The sequence below is a fragment of the Grammomys surdaster genome, unplaced genomic scaffold (assembly GCF_004785775.1).
Source record: "Grammomys surdaster isolate TR1022 unplaced genomic scaffold, NIH_TR_1.0 145, whole genome shotgun sequence".
Classification (NCBI taxonomy): Eukaryota; Metazoa; Chordata; class Mammalia; order Rodentia; family Muridae; genus Grammomys; species Grammomys surdaster.
Window position 1 is genome coordinate 605,996 of NW_021604603.1, and position 20,334 is coordinate 626,329.

General features: G+C 47.3%; 1 protein-coding gene across 1 annotated transcript in view; it reads right to left on the reverse strand.

The window, feature by feature from the left end:
* Positions 1 to 14,432, reverse strand: part of Mapkapk2 (MAPK activated protein kinase 2) — a 46,578-nt gene extending 32,146 nt beyond the window's left edge. Inside the window, exon 1 of the mRNA XM_028764645.1 lies at positions 13,884 to 14,432. Within this exon, the coding sequence (XP_028620478.1) occupies positions 13,884 to 14,120 (237 nt within the window). The 5' untranslated portion in view covers positions 14,121 to 14,432. The remainder of the gene's footprint in view (positions 1 to 13,883) is intronic.
* Between the last annotated feature and the right edge of the window lie 5,902 nt (positions 14,433 to 20,334).

Sequence of the window (20,334 nt, forward strand, 5' to 3'; positions counted from 1 at the left end):
CAACCCAGAACAGTCTTAGCGGACTAAAGCCGGGACCTCAAAGCTGGGCTACACTGGAATCCTGGGGTTGTGTTACAGTACAGAAAGCTAAGACAAAGGAAGTTAACCTGAGCAAAAAAAGAAAGGAAGTCAGTTAAGCTCTCAACTTTTCCAAGTCTCACAAAGTTTTCATCACGAAAATATATCCTTTCTAAGTTTCCAAATTCAACTGGACTCCAGCCCAACTCCAGCCCAGAGGCCAAAATCAAACATGACCAAATTCCACATTAACATGAATGATTGTTCAAGCTTTGATCTCTCTACCTCACACACACTGCTTGTGTACACAGTTCACATCTACCAAGAAGGTGGTTATCGGAGTTGAGAAACAATAGCTGCTTCGACCTTATGAAATACCACGTGAGCCCAGACCCAGGGGGCATGAAGAGCCTAGGTGGGCATCAGGGTCCACTTGTTCCATTCAAACAGCCCTTAACATCCAAGGAGGGCCAACAACATTCCAAGTGTGTGAACAGACACGTGGAGAGCCACAGACAGCCTTCTCAAGATCCTCAGGCCAAGTCATGGCTACTTCCCTCTCTAGAAATATAGCTGGCCTGCTGCAAAGACAAGCTCTCATAGGAGGACAGAAAGTAAGACAGGAAAGAAAGTTCTAAAAAGACTACATGAAGAAAAAGACAGGGAGGTGGAGGCAGATGACGGACAATAAGCCATCCAAGATAATACACTTCTTTTTTTTTTTTTAAGTTTACTGGAAGATGGGTTTTTTTCCCTACTTCTTACTCTATAAAAAGAAAAAAATAAAGAAAAATGTTGCAACTTCCTTTGTCACAGCACATGCTTAGGAAAAAAACAGGCCTAATACATTGCTTCACTTTCTCAACTATATTAACAGATCGACCTTCCTTCCCCAGCCCTGCCCTCTGCTCACTACGTGCTGAGAGGACCAGGGTACTGTTGGGCCTCCACCTATATGCCTAGACACAATGAACAACCTGGAGGCCTCTGAGGCCTGCGGAGGGAGGGCAGGGCCGCTTCCACTCCAGCCCCACACTCCTTAGGGTTCTCATGCCTATCCAGCTCAGGTCAATTAACAGAAACATTCTCAACTTGGTCAAACAAAAGGGAGCAGCCGTAGTCCCACCCACTTCCTAGAGACCAACTACTGTCTACAGATTTGCCCATACCCTCCACAGATTGGATCAGGTGTGTGTCCACCCTGTGTCCTGGGCTGCACCATGAAGTGATCCCACCTCAACCCACCCTGTCTTGGGGAGCCCACCCATATGTCTCTGTTTCCTTTCCTGGCCCACCTGTGGCCCTTTCTCTGCCACCCATCTATTACCCGCTCCCTGAACCTTTCCACTGATTCATTAATAAAACTATGAATCAGACCAGAGGAGGGTCTAGATTGGAGGGTAGACTACAGTGGCCATGCCTTTTCTCATTGATTTTATATACTCTGTATAAAACTGTAAACTCCAAAAACAAGATCCACAAACCACCCTTATCACTATAGCAATTTATATAAATAAGCATTCATAAATATTAAAAACAGAACATTAGTTGCTAGGTCGCCTATGTTCTAAATTATAATGGGACCATGGAAGAACTACAGAGGCAGAATTGGGAACCAAAAAAGGGCCAGGTTTTAGTCAGGCACTCTCAGAGCCCAGGAAGGTAGTCTACACCAGCTACCTCAGCACCCAGGATGTCAAAGCAGAAAGACCATAACTTTGAGGTCAGCTCAAGCTACACAGTGAAACCCTGTCTCAAAAAAGAAAAAGGGGGGGGGGGGTAAAGGTTATAGAGTTAGGCATTTCCATCATCTATAGCTTCTGGCCTTGGCTATTCCTTCTGCCTGACATACCCTCTTCTACCAAATACATTTGAGACTCACCCATGAGTCACCTCCTCCAGGAAGCTTTTCCTAACCTGCCAATGAAAACTAAAACACCAGGCTGGAGAGATGGCTCAGCAGTTAAGAGCACTCACTGTTCTTCCCAAGGACCTGGCTCCCAACCACCAGTAACTCCAGTCTCAGAGACCTGACACCCTTTGTGGGTACCACATGTACATGGTGCATGGTCATATAGGCAGACAAAACATCCATATACATAAAAATATGTTTTTAAAAATTAATATGAATATAAACAATAGAATACCACACACAAAGAGACAGACAGACAGACAGACAGACAGACAGACAGACAGACACTGACTCCTGGCATTTCAGATCCTCTTCCCTTTTTATTTTCTACTCTGTACCCACTAATATCTGACAAGCTGTATCACTTAATTAGTGTGTTCCATCTTCCCCTACAGGAGCACAAGCCCCCTGCAGATAAGACTGGTTTTTGTCTGTTTTATAAGCTGATATGTCCCCAGAACCTAAAATAATGCTTAGCACTTGGTATTCAATAACTGCTAATGAGTTAATTATTCTGAACATGTTTCCTCTTCTGTAAAAAACTGATTTTGTGGTACCACTGCAAGGACTAGTGTACACAGCATCAGTTGAGCTGTCCCATGCGTGTACCTAGTACCACTGCAAGGACTAAGGAGGGTGTACACAGCATCAGCTGCATCCATCACACCTGCTCCATAAGAACGTGTTTTTAGTCCAAGAGCCCCTAGAGCAGCTGAGCTTGCCAGAGAGGACTGAATGACAGAAGGGTGATATGGAATCAAACAAAGCCATCGAGTGGCTCTGATGTATCCAAGGGAGGCTATAAAAGTAGTTCTTGGCACTGCTAATTTTCTTGTTCTTACTTACATCTTATGGAGGTGGGGGGTAAGACACACACATGCCGCAGCACACATATGGGGCCTGAGGATCAAACTTAGTCAGGCTTAGCAGGGTACCCAGTGAGCCATCTCACCAAACCTAATTAATCCAGTTACTCTGAATCTGAGGGGATGGGGAGAATGGAAGATTACCCTAAGGCAAACCTGCTTAGAAATACAGGGTCTATCCTACACTACTAAAACAAGAATAGAATACACACACACACACACACACACACACACACACACACGCGCGCGCGCGCGCGCGTCTTGAAGCTTCCAACCTCCTCTCATCTCACAGCAGAGAGGTATAAACCCAAGGGATGACAAAGATCACTTTCCCATTCCAGGCTAATCCAGACATCTGGACCCCCTGATGGCCAGTCAGCAAAGAAGACAGGAGAGGCATTGTGGAGGAAAGCAAACATTTATAAACACTTGGGTGAGTGAATAAAAATACTATAGCCAAGAGGAGGATAAAATAACTCTGACCTGCAGCAGCAACAACAACAACAACAACAAACCTGGTTGAGAATGGCTTCCTGGGTAGCTCTCTCTACACTTCTTTCCCAGCACCAAGCCATTTCCCCAGCAATGGTTTGTAGTAGCAGTGAAGGAGAGGCATTCAGTGCACAAGTGTTGCTAAGTCAAGTCTGAGCCTTCCAATTTACAGAGATACTGAGGGAAATCCAAACATGGCCTAGGACTTGCTCGGGGCCACAATGGTAGGGCTGGAAAACAGGTCTCTTGGGTTCTATCTCCTATGCAAGCTTCAGGACATAGGAGATAAGTAGCCCCATGAGACTGAAAGCTCTGACCTCAGACCGGGCAGTGTGACGCTCACTGCTGGTCTGTCTTGCAACACACAGGCACAAGGCCAGCGGACACAAAACACTGGTTCACATCTATGTTGCTGCTGTGGGTCTGGAGCTAACCAGAAACTGTAGGGAAGCTGGCACACTTCACAAGTATGACAGAGAAGACAGCGAGGGCTCCTAGAGAGCAAGAGGGGAAGGCTAAGCATTAACTCTTGTAATTCTCGTGTTAAGAATAAGAATCCAACCAATGGAAACAGAAAGTACCTTCTTGAATCAGAAGATCTGAGTAGATGGAGGAAGAATCACCCAGAAGATAACCCTGGAACAGCTGCCAGGAGATGGTTAGTGCCTCATTCTGACATCGAAAGGTTTTATTATGGTCCCAGCTTAACCTCACAGCCCAGCCAGCACTGTCCCATCCAAGTGTGACCACTAATCCAATCCTGAGTTTTGTTTGTAATGAAAGCATCAAGTCACTATGCTGAGATAAGAGGATATGGTTGGTAAGAGGGGTGTCCGCTGACAAACCTGATGACTTGAGCTCAGCCCAAGGAACTAAGAAAGTGGGAGGAACAATACCACAAGCACACACACACACACACACACACACACACACACACACACAAGCATGAATGTATACTAAATAAATAAGTGCTTTATAAATTAAAAACAGAAAAGATGATATAAGGGAAAAAAAAAAAGATGTGATGTAGGTTTCCAAGGAATTAACTTCCTAATCTAGTACTGAACCAAACATCCTGCCCATGGAGAAATAAACACACTTTAAGATGTTTAGTATCAGCCGGGCGGTGGTGGCGCATGCCTTTAATTCCAGCACTTGGGAGGCAGAGGCAGGCGGATTTCTGAGTTCGAGGCAGACTGGTCTACAAAGTGAGTTCTAGGACAGCCAGGACTACACAGAGAAACCCTATCTCGAAAACCAAACCAAAAATAAAAAGATGTTTAGTATCAGGTAAGGGTCTCTTCCATTTGACAGGAAGGGTTACATTTTTTTCTACTTCGTTTTGTGGGGTAGAAGGAGCAGGAAAGAGTTCTAGGGGTGGAACCCAGGCCCCTTTGCATATATGCTAAGCACATGCTCTGCTACTGAGTGTTGCCTCAGCTTCAGGACTCACTTGGGAAAGACTTTATGAAAGACCAGCCTTTGTAGGGGACAGAAAAAGCCAGTAAGTTAGAAAGGGGAAAAGTGGCGGGGTGGGGGGAAAGACAAAGAAAATATAGAGAGATGGATGCAAAGGAATGGGAATAGAGGAACAAGTAAATATTGAAACATGAGTGGCTGATTAGAACCAGACCTGGGAAGCATCTGCCTAAGTCATCATAACAGGCAGGCAGAAGGAACCCAACGGGGATGCTGTGTGCTCACAGCTGGGCTGCACACAAACTCATCCGCAAAGCACAGTACTGGGAGAGACCCCCATTCCACTGCTGACTGCTCTCAGTGTGGCCTCACCACTTTACTGTCCCTGTACTCTCCGGCACTTCTCTCTATTGCTTCTTGTCTGCTTTACCTAAACTCAATCTTATTTCCTTTCAAAGACTCTGAGCCAAGGTGACCAAGTCCACAACATGAGCAGAATGTGAGATCCAGGTGAGGAGTTCAGTCACTCCTTTCTAACAGCACAGAGGAAGGGAAAGACAGCAGAGAGCAGAGGAAGCCACTGAGTGAGCATCCCCAGCCTGCTCTGCTGGGCAGCACGGTGCGCTTGTGAGCCTGGTAGTCTAAGGAGGATACCAAACAAAAGATTATGATACATTTTGCTCTCTTGCTATGCCCTAGATGCCAGTAGAGAAGGCATGAAATACCCTCTTACTAGCCTAGCCTCTACAATACCACTCTAGGATACGGGTGGTCCCCACCAGTCTACCTGCATTCCTAGGATGCTCTGAGTTCCTTCCACACATGGCCCTGCCATCCTCTGCTTCCTCACTGCAAGAAACTTCAAGCTCTACAGAAGCTAAGCATGGCCAGCAATCTGCAGACTCTTCCCTTCCTGTCTTCCCTCCCCAGCTCCCGCAAAGTCTGCTCCTTAGGGGTCTATTAGCTTTCTCCTAAGAATTAGAGGCTAAGGATGAGAAACACAAAATACCTGCTATATTCTGAGGCCAGGGGCCCTTCTGTCACAGTTAAAAATAAAACTCTACCCAGCTCTTCCCATCTAGAGGCTAAGGGGGTTGATGTAGAAGAAAATGAGGCCCTGAGGACAACAGACTAGAGAGGACAGATAGTTAACTCCACCAAGGCAGAGGACTTCTCAGGTCCTACCTCTTGGGTCCTAACACTCATCCCACATACCCTTGCCCCTCAAATACACCTTGATTCCAGGAAACAGACATAGAACATGGGTCTGAGCCATGGCTTGTATTGACACCTGTCCAAGGACTGGAATGCTCAAATAGAAATGAAGGAGATATCCTGCCCATTGTCTCTAGCTAAAAGATACTGTACCCCACAGCTTCCACATCTTGCTCCACAGAAGCCCCAGAAGTTAGAGAAAGAGGATACACCTAGACAATACCTCTCACTGCAGTGAGAAAGTAAAAGGCCTTCTGTCTTTGGTGTCCTTCTTAGGTGGCTGAGCTAGGAGGCCCTGGCCCAACTCAGTAAGGAGGTACTCAGAAGCCAGGGCCCAGTTACTCCTGGAAGTCAATATAATGAGGTCATACTTCAGGATGTGGTAACATGAGGCCACACACTGTGGGGTGGAGTGTGTAACCTGGGAATAGGGCGAGAGGACACAGACGTAGCAAACTCAGTCCCAGGCCAGACAGGATAGGCACTGAGAGCAGACTCATCCCCACTGTCAAGAGCTAAGAAGCAGGCAAGCATAGCAGAAGGCCTAACCATCTGTAAATTTGCTTGCCTCCCTCTGTCTGGCCCTCTCCTGCCTAGGGAATGGCAAGGCAGCCCCTAGGAACCTTTGTCCAACTGAATCAAGACACCTAGAGAAGCCACCTCTTACCTCACCCGCAGGACAGAGATTTGCCCCAACTATCCACCAAGCTCAGGCTGGAAGGATAAATGGCACAGAAGGAGGGCACAGGTGAAAAATGAGATAAACAGTTCAATGTGTGGCAAGAAGACCTGGGACAGACACCAGTGCCGGGCTATGAAGAGAAGTGCAGCCGTGGCCAGTTTATTTTTAGACACTGAGACAGAGGTTGCGTATCAGTCGTGGGCCCGAGGCAGGAGGCCAGGCTGTAAGTGGCCAGTGTGGTCTGGAAGGCTCCTAATAACACGGATAGTCAAAATGCCATCAAAGGGACCAACTCAATCACCTACCCTGAAGCAGATGGAGGGCAAGAAACTCCAAGACAAGAAGCAGAGGTCAGCAGAGGCATAAGCCAGGAAGAGTTCTCTGGCTCCGCTCTCCTCCCCTGGGATAAAAGATATGTTACCTTTGCTTCGGCCAGCCAGAAACAAGGAAGGCTCACCTAGGAGCTAAACTAGAAGGAAAGTGTCAACAGCAGAGCTCCCTCCTGACTGCCAAGGCAGAAGCAGCTTACACAGATGCCCAGAACTGCTACCTGCAGCCACCACTCTCATCTCCCAGAGTCCAAACTGGCACTAGTCAGGAGATGCCTGAAGCCATCCCTCAAGAATAAGATGCCCTTTCATGTGGCCCTTCTGGAGAGCTCAAGTTCCCAGTGACATAAACATAGCTTTTCTGATCGTAAAGGGGAACATCCCATACAAAGGAGGTTGACCTTGAGCTAAGTCCCGAGCTCCACCACCTCCCAGCTGGCAGACACAGATGTTTACTGGATGACAGAATAAAGTCTCCAAGAATATGACAATGCCAGAGGCCAAGTCCAATCTCATGATCCCCCCTCCTCTGTACCTCTTCCTCCAAACAAATCAGGACAGCCTAGCACACAAGATCTCACATACATTTTGAACCACAGGAAGGAGAAGGCAGCCTCCTCCAGATGTGCCCTCTCTACTTGCTTCCTTAATGGCCAGCCCTCTCTGAAGACTAGTGGATCAACACAGAAATCCTAACATCCTCATCAACTCTGGGAATCAGTCCCCATTTACAGGCTCAGAATAACCTCTTGCACACTACAGAGACTGTGGCTGAATTAAAAGGCACTCGTGTGAGTGAATGATTGTCTAATGCCAAGACAAACACTAGCCAGCAGTAATATCGTGGCTACAATTCAGCCATTCCTACCCCCAAGTCAGGTGCTCCAATGTAGGGTACAGCCTCAACAACTGATCACAGTAGTGGCCTTCGAATGTCCCCAATGACATCAAATGGCAAAGAGTCTGGGGAAGGAAAACAAGGGATCCCCACCTCCATGCTGTACTCCACTAAGTGTCTTCTAAGTTCAAGGCAAGAGCTTACGTAGCCTGTCCTGTCTGCTGAGCAGCAAGCTGGGATTCTTTCTAAGCTTTCATGTGAGAGAGAGCATTTGATCAGTAAAGATTATTAGTTAGCTGGACACATTACAACATTACACCCATCAGAGGGCATTCACACTGGCCCAGGTACTGCTAACCATTCAACACAGAGCGGATCAGCAAGTATCTCTCCTGCCCTTGGTGTCTGGGCCCCTGCATAGACTCTTCTAACTACTGCACACCGCCAGGGCTTGCCTAGTGACAGCTAGAGACCAACTCTCAGTCACAGTCACACAATTAGTTAGCAGGGAACAAAACCTAGACCATTTGATACATTACTGTTGGGTTTTGTTGCTGTTACTGCTTAGTTTTGATTTTTTTACTTTTTTATCTAGCACATAACCCCTAAAAACAGGCCTTTCTCTATTTACATTTGAACTTATATATGAAATTACATACCTCAAAATAGAAAATATTAGTGTTAAAGCTCCTAAGGGGTATCAGTCCTAATGATTAGAAAAGACACTTCAGTCTTACTGGTATAACAGTATCAGCTGTTCTAGCATGACCCTTTTGTCCCTACCAAATGCCCCCATTTACAAGGGGGATATGTGAAAAGCTTCTTATGAGAAGACGGGGAGCTGAGTTTGAGGCTGACAGGTCTTCAGTACCATCATCGCTTCCTGCTGGCAACCAAACAGCCTAAGAAACCCACAAGAGCAGGTTCCACAGCATATGGCTCCATTGCCCACAAGCAAGACGTTGGGACACACCACAGAGCCTTTCTGCGCCGCCCAGCCTCTTCCTCAATGGGATGGAGGAGGTGACAAGATGACCAAGGAGTGTCCATTATTACTCAACTATCAAGACTTATTGCAGTTCCTACAAATAACTCTTCCCTGCCCACTCACCTCCATCCAAGGCAAAGAAACACACAAAAGATGGCGGGGGGTGGGGGGAACTGAGACCTCAACATGACCCTTGGGAGGGTGTGAACCAGAGAGGAGGCAGGACAGTAAACACTGCTACACCACAAAAACAACCAGGAAGAGGAATGGTTCCAAGCAAAGCAGGTCTGCTCTGGCACCTCAAAACTACTCAGACCTAGGTGTTGAGACCTGCCTACCAAAGATGCCAGGCCCTCTGGCACAGACTCCTCACACCCCTGGTTCTCGGAGAGAACAGGAGTGTGACTCTACCTCCAGCCCCAGGATTTGGCTCCTGCTCCACTGACAGCACCTCCAATTCCTGTCTTTCTAACCATGGATACCCATGCCTTCTTCCTCCCTCCCCGAAAAGAGCACTTTGTTTCCCAGACTCCCCACCAATATGTGACCCTGAGGTCCTATGATGGTTTTCTCCCTACTCCCCCCACTTTCAGCCACCCAACTATAACTTTTAACTAAAGAGTTTTCAGATTCCGTGAAAGTCCAAAATTCATAAATGAAAAATGACCATTAACTAACCTACTTCTAATCCTGCATCAAGAGAGACCCTGCTTCAGAGTCCTGCTTCAGTAGAGAGAGGTTAGGACCAGGTCAGGATGACATGCCTACTGTCATCTTCCAAAAGATAATATTCTCTGAAGGCAGAAATTTGACCTTTCTGTCCAAAAGTCCACAAACCTCAACTTCAATGACGCCCAGCCTTCCCCCCCACCAAAAACAAAATTGCTCCTGACCTACTTGGTCTCCTGGTCTTCCCCTCAGCTCTACCCACAGCCAGTTTTAAGACTTCTGGCAGACCCATTCATTCCTGAGGCCCGACAAGTTCCCACCGCCACCAGCCAAGGCTGCCTTGGCATCGGCAATCCTCCCTCACTGATGTCTGTCTTTCAGAATCCCTCTACTCCTGGTCACACAAGTTAGCCCCTAAGCCAGTAATGTCCAGTAGTCTTTCCTGCGAGACTCGACAGTCTTCTGAGTGTTCAAATTTGGCTGCTAACTGCATTTTTCATTTGGTTTTATGCCTACATGCTGGCTACTTTTATACGAACAGCTATATACAAAGAATGCCTACCATATTTGACAATGCTGCCCTAGACTACATTTACTGATCTTGCCTTCTCCAAATAGATTTCTTTTCTTTTTTTTTTGGTTTTTCGAGACAGGGTTTCTCTATATATAGCCCTGGCTATCCTGGAACTCACTCTGTAGACCAGGCTGGCCTCGAACTCAGAAATCCGCCTGCCTCTGCCTCCCAAGTGCTGGGATTAAAGCCGTGCGCCACCACCGCCCGGCTTCCAAATAGATTTCTTGACCACCAAACATTTTATAAGGCATTAATGCCTCTACCCTCTAGCCTCATAAACATATGGCAAATGTTCCACAAACTGTCAACTCCCTGGAACCAAACTGGATGGCATGATCACAAGACTTTCTTCTCCCCGTGCTTCTGTCCAGCAAAGGTCAAACAGACTGCCCCCTGCCAGCCACACTATCGGGTCATCTCTCCAGTGAGGACACAGATTGAGGACATTACTGGAGGGGGGTGGGGAAGGATGGGCAGTGAGAGAGTGTTGGTGTTGCCCTTCAACAATGTCCAGGACAACTGTGAGAGGTTCTAATCTCCCCCATCATATCACCAAAAGCAGCTACATCACAGACCAAGTAAGGGAGGCACACTGGAGAAAGGAAAGAAACTACAGGACCTTGCTTCCCCTAGTCTACGCAATGGAAAGATAAACAGAGATAAGTTATGACAACATTCCGTATTTTGTAAAGCAATAACACGCTTCACCTAATCAGCACTGAACAGCAGAGAGGGGACAATAATACAAGCTTTAATTAAATTTGCTCAGCTAATACCTAAGCGTCACCATGACACAGTGAAGCAGAACGCAGCCATGTAACCCATGGAGAAGACAGACAGCTCATACACAGATGAATTGAGACTGAGTGTCCCTACCAAAGAAATTACAGAATCCCCAAAGAGTAACAAATAGGACGTCTATCACAAACTCCCTAATTGAGGGGAGGGGAGGCGCGACTTGTCACACATCCAAAACTCTAGGAGCTGCTGGCTTAGAAGCTGCCTCTCCAACTTTAGTAAATGTAGCTGAAATGCGGAATAGACCCACCACCGACCTCAGGCCAACAAATGGGGCCAATAGGTCAGTGCAGCTCTTCAGACTCAGACACCCTGAAACAGCAACCGGATACTTGCCTGTCAATACCACTACAGTTACACGTAGAGAGGGGCCTGAGGGAAACAGAAGAACTAGGTTCAGTTCTGGGTTCTGTCAAGTGGATGACAAGAATTACCATTTGCCTTGGGCAAGTTGTTCCTTCCTTCTGGACCTTGGTTATCTCATCAACTAAATGAATGTGTTGGATGGTGATGATCTCTCAACTGGCTTCTAACTGACTGGAAATGTGTGCATGACTCAGAGGCTAGCGAGCAGGGATGAGAAGGCAAGGTGACAGCCAGCATCCACCAAAAGCATCAAAACATCAACTTTCCCAAGAGGGTAAAGAAAAGCAGCAGGACCAGCTGGTTCCTTTATTTGTTTATCATTATTTTATGTGTATGGGTGAATTGTCTGTGCAAGCATGTGTGCGTGTGTGTGTGTGTGTGTGTATGTGTGTGTGTGTGTATCAAGTGCATAATGTGAACATAGAGGACAGAAAGGGTGTCAGAGCCCCTGGAACTGGAGTCACAGGTAGGTGTTACCCAGCTGAATCCTCTGCAAAAGCAGCAAACACTCCTCACCGCTGAGCCATCCTTGGGTTGTTTGTTTGTTTGTTTGTTTGTTTGTTTTTTAGGCTCTGGTTTCACTTAATAGAACAAAGAGCAGAGCCTATGATCATAATTCTTTCATTCCTCATCATTCCTCAGGGCTACAAGACAGCCTCCTAAAACCCCATGAGAGTCAGGCTGCTGGCCACTCTGAGCACTGTGTCCCTAGGCACGGGCTGGGTACACACGCTATAGAGCACAGATCTCTTCTTAGCATCCAAAGGGATCATCAACCCAGCCTGTTCCACTATATCCTCTCCCACTGCTACCCCATAAAAAGGCTTCTTGTTTTGAAATCATTTCACTATTCAGTACCTAAAGTTTTTAAACTATAAGATGTAGGAATCTTGGTGGTGCGTGTCACAGAAACAGGATTTTTTTTAACCAGATTCCCTCGCTGCTGTGATTATGTCTTAGCCAATATTTGGGTATGCAAATGCTGTTGACATGGCTGCCACTCTACAAACATCTTGGCTCTCCTTTCTTCCTCTACTACTAAATCACAACACAAAGATGTACAAATCTGCAATTTGCCAGCTGAGTCAGCCTCAAAGATCTAGGAGCAGGCTGCTTGTCAAAACAGACTGACTCCTGTCTTCACCCACTTCTGACTAGAGAAGGGTAAGCATGAAGACTGTTTAATACGCTGCTAGGTTCCTTCCTTTCAAAAACTATTCAAAGGAGAAAAGTACACGAACTTCTGTTAACTAAACCAGCAATCTGAATTGACAGCCTAGAGCACTTCAGAGGACGGTGTGTATATTCAAACAGAATAGGAAGGGGTGAAGCATTTTTTGTTGTGAAGTCTTTATACTGTGTTCCAGCTATGCAAGAGAATGAACAGCTAACATCCCCAGTCTGCTGATGGGTAAACGCAGATGGCATCGCTGAGGAGAGAAATCTTTCCCGGAAAGAACATCTGTCACTTCCTCAACAATACAGTTAACTGTGCTCAAACTGTTCCCTTGCCTCCAGTCCCCAAGGTCAGGGCCACCGGTCAACCCAATCAACTCCTTTCCTCACTTAGCAACTAATAGGGAAAGGAAAGTGGAAAGTACAAATACTTCAACATTCCAGGCAGTGTGCTAAGAGTCCCTCTCCAGCATTCACACCAAGCAACAACCACAAGAGCTTATAGTTTGTTTTTTTAATGTGATCTTGAGGATGAAAGCAGCAAAAAACATCATAAAAACTGAACTTACTTTCCCCCTACAAAGTACCAGGTTTTGGTCCCGTTGACCGTGTATGACAACGGTCTCACCCATAACCTATCTATCTGTACTCTATAATAGCTGAAACAAAGCAAGTTGTTTGGGCAGAAGGGGAAGAGAAAAATATAACACAGGAAGTAGTTTGCTCCTCCAATCATTGAGACACCTCAGGAGAAAGAAACCTGACAAGTGACCTTTAGAGATATGGTGTAACCTGAAACCCTTGAGAGAAGAAAACTTTGCAGTGACCCTGAATGACAGACTCCTGTGCTTTCTCTAAGGACCGTCTGAAATCCTCCTTCTCGGCTACCACAGACATAAGCAGAGGCAGGCAGACCTACAGAGATTAAGAGTGGGTTTCCCAAAGGCAAGAATAGTGTTTCCTGCCTTTGAGTCTCCAGCTACCAGGGACCAGTTTACCAGCACTGGGCCAAGCCTGGCTTAAAGACAAGGTTTCCTGCGGCGAGGCGAAGGGAGCGATGGAAACAGCGAGGCGCAGCCTAAGGGGCAGCGAAAGCCAGGCGCTCGCTGGCGGTTCCAGACAATCGCGGGGCACGGAGGCGGGGTCCCCAGTCTCCAGCGCCGCGCCGACGCGCCCCACCGCTGCGCGCCGACCTCGCGAGGCGGAGGAGAGCGAAGTCACATTCCGGCTCCCAAATAAGGAGTAGGGTTAAGGAAACCTCAGAGAGCGAACTTCTCCAAACCGACCAACCAACCAGCTCAATGAGTAAAGGGCCTTTTGTGCCCGCAGAAAGGAAGGAGGGAGGGAGGAGGCGGCCACCGTGTCCTCGGCGCCGGGTAGAGCGAGCAGAGGCCGTCCGGGACCCAAGCGTGGCCTCCTGGCGGGATCCCACTCACACCCCAACATGGCAGTCCCCGTGAGTCCTGTCGGGTGCCGGCCACTCGCGGGGTGACCGGAAGCTACACCGGATCCCAGCGAGACCCCGGGCGGCCCAGACTTACCTTTAGGGCGAATTTTTGCTGGGTTCTCTTGTCGAAGATCCGCAGCACCTTCCCGTTGATGCCCAGGCCAAGCACTTGACTAGTGACCTTGTAGTCGTCGGTGATGGCGTTCTTTCGGATCTGCAGGCCCGACTTGACGTGGAACTGGGGGAACGGTGGCGGCGGCTGGGCCGGGGCAGGCGGTGGCGGGCTGGGGAACGGCGCCGGCGGAGTCTGGCCCGGAGAGCCCGACAGCATGGTGCCCGGCGACTCGCGCGCAGAGGCTGGGGCCGCGGCCGCCCCCTCCTCCGGCTCGGGCCCGGGTCCCCGCCACGCCCCGCCCGGCGGCGAAGTTTGCTCCGGGCTGGAGCCGGCTGCCCCGCCCCGGCCCGGCTCCAGGCTCGGCGGGTCGCGGGGCCCCGTGGGTCCCGCTGTGCGCCGCGGGCGCCCACCAGCCCTGCTCCCTCCCCCCGGAGACGTGCGCTCCGGGGAACGCGGGACGGCGGGGCCCGGCCAGGGGAATCGCCGTGCCGAGAAGTACCAGCCCGGGGGCGGCGGCCGCGTCACAGGCTGCTCGGCGTCCTGGGCTAGTCCTTAAAGGGGAGGATCGAGGGTGGGGCTTGGAGGAGGCGTGGGCATGGGGGAGGGGTGGGCCTTAAAGGGGAGGAAGTCCAGTGGCGGGAGAGCACAGGGACTGCGAGCGAGTCAGGGAGAGAGCACCAAGAAATCCTAGTTCTTAACCCGGGCCAAGCGGGGGGGGAGGGGGGGGGGGGGTGAGAAAAGCGGATGGATAATTCAAACAAAACCCTCACTTCTCCAGCTGCTTGGATCTAAAAGACAGGTCATCGGAGAATATGAGGAGGAGGTGTATTCTGAAAGAAACGGATAATTGATAAGAATCTTCCTACGTGGACCCTGGGGGTGAGGGGTACCCAGGCAGTGCAGGGAGGGGGGGCACGGAGGGCCGGGGGGTTACAGAGACTAGGATCAGGTGTCAGGCAATAGTAACAATTTCCTTAACATACTTGTGAGTTTTACATTTCTTTTTCTCTTGGGCTTACTGGTTTTCTGTGAGAATGTATTTGCTGTGTTATCATAAACAATTTAGTTATTATGCATTTGAACATATTTTTATGTAAACCCAAAATGACCCAAGATAGGAAAGGGATGGGACACTGTAGCTGCCTGTAACCCGGCTACATGCAGAAGAAGCCAAAAGCAGGAGGATGACAAGTCAGAGGGCCAGCCTGAGCAACAAAGGCAGACTCTATCTTAAAATACACAAACTTTATGTCTCTCTGGGCGGTACACCTATATATACCTTTGTGTTCTGAATTCATTGAGATTATAGAGCGCTGGGCGGTGGTGGTGCACGCCTTTAATCCCAGCACTTGGGAGGCAGAGGCAGGCGGATTTCTGAGTTCAAGGCCAGCCTGGTCTACAGAGTGAGTTCCAGGACAGCCAGGGCTACAAGAGAAACCCTGTCTCGAAAAACCAAAAAAAAAAAAAAAAAAAAGGAGATTTTAGAACAAAGGGAAGGGCTGGGGAATGGTTCTAGGGTTGGGGAAGTCATCCCTGAGGCTACAACCAATACATAGTCCTGAAGCAACCTAGCTCTAGTACAAGTCTCTGAGGAAAGAGGGCCTAACTGGCCTGTAGCACAACTGAGATCCACAAGGGTTTGACTGTTACAGCGGTTAAGAAATGAGACAAAGGAACATAATAAGCACGCAGCTCTGGTTTACTTACAAATACAGACAAACTAAAGATGAGGCCTGACCCAGGGCTTCACATAGTCTTTTAATATGTCTCAGCAAAACTCTGGAGATGAGACAGCATCCCGAGAAAAGAGCATTGGAGACGTAGCCCAGGAGGGTAACGGCTCATTTGCTATTCCTTGTTTAGATTTCCAGAAGATGCTTGTCCCAAGGAAGACAGAGATGAACTGGTGAAGGACTGTAATCTCCCTCTAGAGACCCAACAAAGCTCACTATGGACCAAGGCGACAACTGGTCCCCTTTCAAGAAGCACTTTTTTTCAGTACTATGCTTAATGCTCTGCTCTCATCCCTCTGGTGATAATCCTAACCCAGGGGACAGTACAGTAGTTGGCTCAGCGGTGTGGTAGATACAGACCTGGGACTAGAAAGCAGATTAAGCTCACTTCAGTCTGCAGCTGAATAGATTCCTTCCACACTGAAGAAGGAGCTAGACGATTCCCGGTTTCAAAGGCACTGCTTGAGGCTATGGAGATACAGGGAAAGAGAGAGGATCATGGGGATGAGGAGGTGGAAGGCCTCAGTGGCTCCTGTGGAAGGGGACTGCCTCAGTTCTGTATTGCCCCGTATAGCTACAGACTGTCTTCAGGACTTCTTGTTGGTATTTGGCCATCACCTGTTTCTTTCCAGAGGCTGGAAAGAGAATGAGCTATTCAGAGGTGTCAAGGCACAGTGAGAAACTACAAAATAGAAATGAGCAGAATCTGATTGTCCTAACAAGATATGAGATATGTAAAAACCAATACCAGAAATAAAATCTTTCAATTCCCCAGGCAGCATACTGAGCTCCTCAGAAGGAGCCACTGACAATGGGCCTTTAGTCAATGTCACCCTGAACTAGGGAGGAGAGCTCCAGAGCTGAGGCAGTCTCCTGGATACCTGGTCGTAGGAGATAACAGGACCAGAGCTAAGCTGGTCTCTGGAATTCAAAGTCTCACCAAATATAATGAAACCAACATTGCAGCCAATCAAAAGTATACTAATGTCACTGCCCCTACCAATCATATTAGAGGTTATTAGAAATTACCTAATCCTTCTGGAAAATTCCCCTAGCCCTGCATAAAAGGGGGCCTACAAACCTCTTAGGTCCTCACCATTTTGATGAATGGTTGACCCCTGCATGCTGGTAATTTCTGCAGAAGAAACATCCTTTGCCTTCACATACTATTTGAGTCTGGGGTCTTCCTTCAACAATTCTTGGACCCTAACAGGTGCCTTAAGCAAACCACTCTTAGCACTTCTCTAATAAGAAAATGAGAAAAATCCTAAATATCCATTTACAACTGAGGAAAAATTAAATGTGGCAGCATCCATGAGAACTCTTCATAAAGGATATAGCATCAATTCTCATGAAATATTAAATACCACCATTCCTCAAGCATTGGTTTTTTGTTCCTTGTTCTGTTCCCATTGCCTAGCAACCTGTTCCTGACCCTAGGCAGCCTTCCTATGTAAGGGGAATTCTGGGAAGATGCCTAAACCTGAGATCTTAGGATAATGGATCACAGAAGCCCAGTGGGATGTTTCTCCTAGAGTTACAAAGGCCAGATGGAGTTAGAGAACACACAGGACAACCAAAACACATATCTCACACACACACACACACATACACACACATACACACACACACCAAAAGTGCGCTCATGTGAATACAGCTCAAAAGGACAAGGCATCTGTCATGGAACAGCATAAATGAGTAACCAGTGGATAGCTGGGCCATAGGATGAACTACAGGAAAAGACACTACAAGAGACCCAGAACCTTCCATTCTAACACTGACTAGCCATATGACCTTACAAAAGTCCCTTCCCCCCTCACTTCCTTCTTTCCTGTCTTAAAAAATAGTAGAGATGACATCTGTTCTGCCCACATTGTAGAGATATTATAAGGACAAAATAAAGCCCCGAGTCCTGTCTGTCTAACACCAAGCTCTCGGCCATCTGTAGTGAGCAGTAGCTGTTAAGGATGTGCAAAAGCGCTTCAGAAGTTGGAAGTCAGGTTGGGGCTGTAGCTTGGAAATAGAGTATATGCTTGTCATGTGCAAAGCCCCAGGGTGTAAGCCCCAAAAAAAGCATTACAAAGATGTAGGGAATCTATTTACAAAAAAAAAAAATTAGGATTTATGTTGACATGCAAATCAATATCATGTAATATAGTATACCCACAAGTATATAGACTTGCATCAGGTGCCATCCCGGATTCGTGACATGTGCTTGTTGTTAGAGTGTTGGTCTCTGCGTTTCTGTTTTTATTACGTTATAGTTCCTTAATAAAATGTTATAGGCACCTGTGGGCCCAGTACCCAAAACATGAATTCAGACTTGGATGACAATGTGCATCTGAGGCATTGAATCCTCGGACTACCCTCCAGCCCATCCCTCTGTGTATCACCCAAGACAGCCACCACCTGCACGCTCATCTTTCCATGCTTTCTTTTTATACAGTTGTAGTTTATGAAGACATGCTTAAAGGTACCTTTAGAAGCTGGATAGAAAGCCAGGCGGTGGTGGCGCACGCCTTTAATCCCAGCACTTGGGAGGCAGAGGCAGGCAGATTTCTGAGTTCGAGGCCAGCCTGGTCCACAGAGTGAGTTCCAGGACAGCCAGGGCTACACAGAGAAACCATGTCTCGAAAAACCAACAACAACAAAAAAAAACCAACAACAACAACAAAAAAAAACCTCACAAATGTCTGTAGCTGAGATTGCTAGTTGTTTTAGTCAATCAATGCCATTTTATTCTCCCACCCTCTGACAGTGAGAGAGGTCCAATATTTAGCTAAGTATATGCCTGTCTAAATACAAAATTCACCTAATTTCTCTACATCTGTTACACGGGGTTCCTATGCAAGATTTCAGTTCTATGCAGTGACCTACAAATGAAAGTGATGTAAAGGAAAATACGTTTCCTCTGAGGTTAGAACATCCCATCTTGGAGGAGCATCCATAAGACTTGGGATGTTCAAATGAGGGCGAAATAACAGGATGTTTTAAGAGGAAGTGAGACATTCTGTCACATAGAGAAGCTCCTTAACACCAGAAGTAAACAATTCAAAGGCTTCAGGAATTCCCTGAAATTCCCTGATACACTAGATCCCTCCTCCTCCCAGCATGCATAGGTGTAAAGACTGCAGGGAGACACTATCAGAGAAGCTAAGTTGCCTAAAACAGCCTCACACCAGCTAAGCTACTTGGAAGAAACAGAGACCAGCCCAGCTGCCTGGAAGGGACTCAGACCAGCCAAATTGCCTGAAAAGGATGCTCACCAGCCGACTGAACTACTTGCGAGTTGTTAACTGAACTCTGTATTTCCACGAGCTGCTGCTACCCATACTGGAGTGATCTTTGGTGATGCGGCTTTCTCTGAGCCATTTCTGCCCCTGTAGTAACCCCTTGCCCATATTTCTGTAAGTAACACCAATGAAACTCATTGATTAACCAGGTTGTACTTTGGTGATATCCTTACTTTGTTTGGTCTGTCACTGGTTCCCTGTTTGAGGTGAACAGAGGTTTGTTGTGTCACCCCAGAAATAGTATCACAAAACACCCCCTCCTGTTTTCTCTTTCCTGTTAACTAGAATGAAACTCTCTGGAGGTTGGGCAGCCCTCTTAGATCATGGAAATGAAGGCTGTACTTCGAGAGTGACAGATAAAAATGACAAGAAACCCCGTGTCCTAATGAGCGTAGATCAATAATTTCAGTTTTAAAATACTTACATAGATCTTTATAGACGACACACGAATGCTTTTTTTGTTGTTGTTGAAGCACCTAGGGTTCTAGGTTTTCTATTACACCAAGAGCTACCCTATAACCCAACCCGATATAATACGTATTGTTAGTCACAAATATCTATTATATAAATGAGAAAACTGAGTTCTAGAGAAATGACATCATTGAGGTTGGTCTTCCAACCGAGGTCAGAGCCAAGTCTTTCTGACCCACAGTCCAAGCTTATGGCTCCTCTACAAATCCCAAGTAGACATATTCCCACATATCCCTCTTGAGAGCTTTTTGGAGCTCCCAGCAAGAAAGCACAATTGTTTGTGTATCACTAACCAAAGAGTGTCCTCCCTTATAGGGGCACACTGCTCTTTTTGACGGAGCGTACAGCCCTAGAGGGGACACATGGCATGGTGAGGGAGGAAGGGGGACACCCTTTTAGCCATCCAGATTGACAGACTCAACTCTTGTGATAAATACCAAGATGTCATAGCCAAATGGCCCTACATCCATCCACAAATTGTCTAAGACGTGGTTCTCCCATCCCTAAGCAAGAATATTCTAGCTGGGCAGTGGTGGCACGCCTTTAATCCCAACACTTGGGAGGCAGAGGCAGGCAGATTTCTGAGTTCGAAGCCAGCCTGGTCTACAGAATGAGCTTTAGTACAGCCAGGGCTACACAGAGAAACCCTGTCTCAAAAAAAAAAAAAAAAGAATATTCTAAAGAAGCATTGGCTAGAACCCCATTTTTTAATCAACTTTACATCTCATGGACTTTTTTCCATCTTGGCCTATTACGTTTTTATAACATGGGTTAATGTAGCCAGGGGGCAATGGCAAACACCTTTAATCCCAGCATTCGAGAGGCAGAAGCAGACAGATCTCTGAGTTCAAGGCCAGCCTGGTCTACAGAGTGAGTTCCAGGATAGCCAGGGCTACAGAGAAACCCTATCTCAAAAAGAAAAAAAGAAAAAAA